At 40.8% G+C, this 6,036-nt stretch overlaps 1 protein-coding gene across 1 annotated transcript in view; it reads right to left on the bottom strand.

Moving 5' to 3' along the window:
* Nucleotides 1–149: 149 nt before the first annotated feature.
* LOC103374814 (interleukin-6 receptor subunit beta) overlaps nucleotides 150–6,036 on the bottom strand; it is an 18,019-nt gene continuing 12,132 nt past the window's right edge. The window contains exons 9-11 of the mRNA XM_008304964.1: nucleotides 2,022–2,210; nucleotides 1,765–1,869; nucleotides 150–304 (exon numbers count right to left, since the gene is read on the bottom strand). Of these exons, the coding sequence (XP_008303186.1) occupies nucleotides 150–304; nucleotides 1,765–1,869; nucleotides 2,022–2,210 (449 nt within the window). The remainder of the gene's footprint in view (nucleotides 305–1,764; nucleotides 1,870–2,021; nucleotides 2,211–6,036) is intronic.

Here is a 6,036-nt window from a genome sequence, read left to right as displayed (position 1 = left end):
ATATCTCTGCCACAGCAATTCATCTAATAGTCACCGAGAAATGTCACTACAAACCAAATCTGTCAGTTTCATGCTGAGTCTAGAGTAAAAGATCCTGAGACACGTCCATCGGCCTTTCCACAGTCTTTGTGTGCACTCAATGTTTTGCATCACTCACTCCTTGCTGCTTGGTTTCTGGTTGCGTAGCAGAGAGTGTAGTTGCGGAGGAAACCGCGAAGCCGCTCCACAGGAACAGAACTCCAGCCGAGCTCCACCGTGCCGCTGGTGAACCACTGCACTTTCACGTCGGGACCAGCTGATGGCGCTGTGTGGATGCAGACGTCAGAGCATTTAGTGAGATGAATGATGATGCTGAGCAATGTATCACAAGCAGGCGGATAAGAAAATAAAAGGTGTGGGGACACATAAGAAACAAGAGTGAGAAAAGCAATTAAACTTGCAAATTTAGCAATAACAATTAGAGCAATTAGAGCATTTAAAGGATAAAAATGAGTCAAGTATTCAGCTGTGCTGCTTGTTTTTCCAGATTGTTGCAGGTGCACAATGTGTAAAATGGGATTTTCCAAGTTCAGTAACCACAGCCGGGATGTGAAGCATAATGAAGTAATTGAGCCTATTAAGCAAAGGCCCACATTAAAAGGCAGAATTGTACAAGTTATGCAAGATCTGATTAGGCTGAGCTGAGAAGGATCGTTTTGGTTTGTGGTTATCTATTATTTTCTCACTGATGTGTGGTCTGGATTTCTGTCACAACTTTATCAGCTTAGTATCAAAGCCTCAGTCAACAACAACAAAGCGTAAACAGTAGGTGGAGTCAATTATAAACCTCAATCGATGCTTGGCCCATTCAGAATCAAGTTCCACTTATCAAGCACTTATAAAGAAGCTTTTAAGAGGTGCACTTTATACAAGCTGCTGTTGGACAGAGGAGAATGTTTTCTTACTGTAGTCCAGGAGGAAAGAATAATAGTAAGAAGTTATAACAGGAAAAATAGTCAAGCTCACTAACTAATAATACTACCTTAAAAGTTGTAGTCACCAATGCATCTTTGCCTTTGGGCCTTTTTTTTTCATCATACACTTTTTATTTTTAAAATATCATCATCCACATGCCACATACATTATTTACATTTTTTGCACCAGTCTCACATTATCTTTCTTTCTGTGAGCTATTTTTTTTTACAAATAAAAAAAATATTAGAAACAACATTAAACCGGTATAATGTTTCCTGTGGAGCTAAAACCACAGTTGTCATAGATGTTAACTGCTTTCTGAAGAAGAACAATTCCACTGAGTGACATGTTTGTGCATCATGATAAAACACGGGTGCTGTCCCGTGGTTTATTTTTGAAATCCAAACATACATTCCTGCTGCCGTAAATGCTCACTGGAAGACAAAAAGCTGAAAATAGCCCCCGACAAATGCACCATTTGGGTAATGTTTGCCAAAATAAAAACAGGGTTGCAGGTGTTCTTGGTAATTATAGATCTTTTTGGGGAAAATGAAAGGATATGGCACATTTGTGAGTTGTTTTTGTTCTAGTTATGTCAATTTTTATTTACAGCAAATTAACTTGTGCATTCTTTGGGGTTTATTTTATTGTTATTATTGCTATTATTATTATTATTACTATTATTATTCTTATTATTCTTCTTATTATTATTATAGTTAGAAAAATATACAATAATTCATTAATATCCTAACAACAGCCAACAACAATCAAAAAGCTCAGCATGAGACATCCACAGTACAGATAACGTACTTCCTTGTCGTGTATAAATCTGGAGCGTCCTGTTTTTCCCCACATCTCGTTCCCCGTACAGCGCTTTGACAGAAACAGCGTAACGCTCCATCGGCTTCACTCCCTCTGAAACCAGACAGACGTGAAACTTGTCAGTGAGCATCCCATCAGCTGTTAACTGAGTGTGATGATGTGATGAAGTCACTGCTTCATAATTCCAGCTCTAAACAGACAAAACTAACTTTGTACGTCAGATGCTGAAGCTGCTGTCAGACTACCTGTGATGACCAGAGCTGTGTGGGAACCGTTGAGCTTCTCCCAGTGCAGGACGCTGCTGTTTCCCTCTGTGACAGCGAACCACTCCACCACAAAGCCGCTCACTGGCTGCTTTACCGGCGCCGTCCAGCTGACTTCTATGCTGCTGTCATCCAGCGGCCTTGCAGCGATTTGGCCCGGAGATGGAGGCTCTGCAGAGGAAGAAGGGACGAGATGACGGAGGGAAAGACGTTTGCAGCAACTGGATGATCAATCAAACTAAATATAGAGCAAATAGTAAATTATATAAATACCGTTTGCACCACAAAACCCTCAGGGACCATCGTTAGTCTGTAGCATTATCAGTAATTTCATTTCAGTGGAGGAATATTTCAAACAACTGTCCTTGCAATAACAGGACCTTCTTATCTGCTGATAAAACAGCAGGAACCGGTGTCCTGATATTACTTGTTAATTGTTTTGCAGATAATATACAAAAGATATTAAAATCTGGACGCATTTAAACTTTCTCAATCTTAATAAAAATCCTTTTGAGGTCCTTGTTTTTGGTCAACAATTAAAGACCCTGATGGCACTCTTGGATCGATCTTTTGTGAAAAACCTCGGAATGATCTTTGACAACTCCTTGAAGTTTGATAGACAGATCAGCTCAGTGGTCAAAACTGACTTGTTTTCTTTCAATTAAGGTGAAAGCTGATGTTCATCCCAAAGACTTCTGGTGTCTTTACTTCCACTCAGTCAGACCTCCACTGGCTCCCGTCCATTTCAGCTTTCATTTTAAGATTTCATTGTTTGTTTTTGAGGTTTGAAATTAGTTGGCACCATCACATTTACACAGAAGTCTTATGTTATCACACCCCAGTTGGAGCACTGACGTGGACCACCCAGAAGCTCTTCGATGTTCTGAGATGTAGCCAAAAAGCTGGAGGTGATGGAGCCTTCGCAGTTCCTGAACAGTTTGCGTCTCCATGTACGTAACTGCTCAGACTTGTGAAACTTTTAAGTTGCAGCTGACGACTCTTCTCTGTAGAGCGTGGCACTCTCGTGTCGTGTCTTATTGTGCTGAATCTTTCATTCTTTACTATTATATTGTCTTTTTTGAATTCAGATGTGTCTCGTTGTCATTGTGTTTTATGGTTTGTTGTTGTCATTGTACAGCACTTTGATTCAACACCTGCAGTTTTTTCTTTAATGCTATAGATACATTTCTTTATTTCATTGTTTTTGCTGTATCAGACCGCTTCTCCGTCTTGTCTGGTCTTTCAAACAGGGATCACAGCATAGTGTCTCAGTCTCTCTTTGAAGACGTTCGTATTGTTGCGCTAAACAGAAAAATCCTGACAGAGTCCTTGGAGGAGCCTCAGCACACCTGGACGATGGCTGCATGACGCCGGCCTGACTGACGCATTGTCAATCACGTAAGAAGTTGCGCAAGTTTGTCTTAAGACTTCTTTCAGTTCCAACGGCAGAAAAATGTGGAGGTAAAGATTTAGAGGAAGTGAAAATTTGACTGATGCCCATAAAGGACGAGATGTTTTATAGGAGTTACTGTTTGCTTAAACATCAATAAATCAACCCCTTTGTCAGGTGTGTGAGAAACATCTGTCAACTGCTCCTAAATACCTTTGCTGGAGTGTTGGAGTATCAGCACTTTTTAATTACAGCTGTTGTTATGATTGTTGAGTCGTGATTTAATAGAGAAACAACTTTTGTATGATCTGCTTATTGATCACAAGGTTTGCCACGATAGGAGGCCGATACGTTGCTGATATAATCTTCTAAGTGAGTCTAATATTTGGCTAGAAAAACACAGTCGTTGCCTTTTACCACTTGCTTTTATTTCAACTGGAAGATTTAATGTATTGTTTGACATAAACTAGTGCTACAGCTGCAAAATTCATTTCATTCTTTTTAATTTATTGAGCAGAGGTTATGCAAATTGTTACAGTTGTAATGGGATTCAAATTAAAGGTGTCATATTTTGGTACGTTGCTGCTGTACGTTATGAAGTGCAACATTTCGTTGCACTTCAACTTTTCTTGTTACTACATTAACACACGTAGCGTTTCATCGAGGCAACGCACTGTTTTTGACCTTAACTGGATGTGAGTTTCAGCCACAACATTGAAACAACCTGCTTAATAATTCATAGTTCCCATTTAATGCCTCTAAACAGTTCTGACTCATTGCAGTTGATTTGTAATGTTGGCTTTCATCCCACAGATGCTAAAATGCTCTAACGTCTGGGGCTTTCCAACACTTTGAACTCTTTGTCATGCTCCTCCAACCACTCCGGATCGGTTTTGGCAGTGTGACAGGGTGACTTATCCTGCTCAAAGAGACCACAGCAAACATGGAGGAGTGTTGCCATGAAGAATGTATGTGGTCTGCAACAGCTCTTGACTCAAGGTTGCCCAGCAGAGCGCACAGAGACAGTCGCACCGCCTCCACCGGCTTGCCTTCTTTCCATAGTGCATCCTGCAGCCACCACCCAGCCGTCCACATGATTCACAAGAATATGTGATTCATTAGACCAGGCCGTCTTCTTCTTCCATTGCTCAGTTGTCCAGTTCTGGTGCTCATGTGCCCAGTTTTCTGCAGTGGTCAGCATAGACTCCCCAGGTCAGCCTTCACTTCCCCTGCACATCAGTGAGCCTTAGGCACTCATGACTGGTTCACCAACTGTCATCCTTTCTTGGACCACATTCGGCAAGTATTTTTGCAGTGTTCTGACCCAATCTGTACACAATCTGTGCACCGAAAAATTTGGTATTGATCCAATACCAACACAGGGCCAGTATTGCCGATTCCGATACCAATACCAATACTTTTCACTTAGAAAAAAATGATGTCATCAAATTGATATTTTTCAAGATACTTGCACATTCATGACTCTTGTCTGAAAGCATATATGTTAATGCTATGTATCATCAAATGATGAGCTAAGCTAGCTAACATTACTGTATGTATTATGTGTGTGTGTTTGTGTGTGGGTTGCAGAGAGTGTGTTTGTACAAATGTACAAACAATAATACAAATGATAATTCTTAAACATAATGACAAAAAATGACATAAACCACATTTATTCTATATGGGTCATTTTTAACCCACTTATTGCAGAGTGTAGGCTGATCAGTCATCTCACTGCTAAACTTACAACGAGGATAAAAACTTACACTTTGGAAAATAACAGTAACTAATGCTGGAGATAACTAAATCTTACTTTCACTTCTATGAATCAACTGGACCTGGATATCTCTGGCCATGCTGAAAGACCTCTGCAGTGATTGCTGTCTTGGTGCCTGGGGTGTCCTTGTGGTTTGGGGATTCCCTCTTCCTTCTCCCTCCGTTTGCTTTGGGGCTCAGAGTTTTCTTTTGGGTGTATTTAAATAAGTTTGTGGTGTTGTCACAATATCATAATCATTTTCTGCCAATATCGCAGATTGCAGTGTTTGGGTCTACAGCTGTGAAATAACGCCAAACGGTGCTTCTCTCCTTCTCTGCAGTTCGCTGAGTGTCTCTGAGTGATGAGACAGACAGTAGTAGGGAGTGGAGGGGAAGGGCAGAGGAGAGATGTGAGGGAAAGGAGCGGTGTTTGAAACTGAAACTTGAGTCTCGATTCCATCACGTAAGTATCGATGCGATACCGATACCACCGTGGTATTGATACTCTGGATACTTTGGATTGATCCGCCCACCTCTACCAATCTGACCGTACACTTGCTGCTTACTATATCCCAGCCCCCACAGGTGTCATTGTCAGGAAATAATCAATGTTATTCACTTTACCAGCAACGTTGGAAGTGCCATAATTTGAGAGGTAGTGTAGCTAGAGTCCTGTCGGCTCCTCAATATGCACCCAGTAACATATAACATAATTTATCCAGTTGGGGCCACTATTGGAGTGGTTTCATCTATCATATCTGCTCAATGCATGTTCAAATATTTTTTTTTCTCATAAAAATTTCCTTTGACTGGCACCACCCCCTGTGATTGGTTCATATTGGTGCCAATCAC

This window comes from Stegastes partitus, unplaced genomic scaffold, assembly GCF_000690725.1.
Source record: "Stegastes partitus isolate 25-593 unplaced genomic scaffold, Stegastes_partitus-1.0.2 Scaffold2365, whole genome shotgun sequence".
In the NCBI taxonomy this organism is placed as follows: Eukaryota; Metazoa; Chordata; class Actinopteri; family Pomacentridae; genus Stegastes; species Stegastes partitus.
This window is presented reverse-complemented; position numbering and strand designations above follow the sequence as displayed.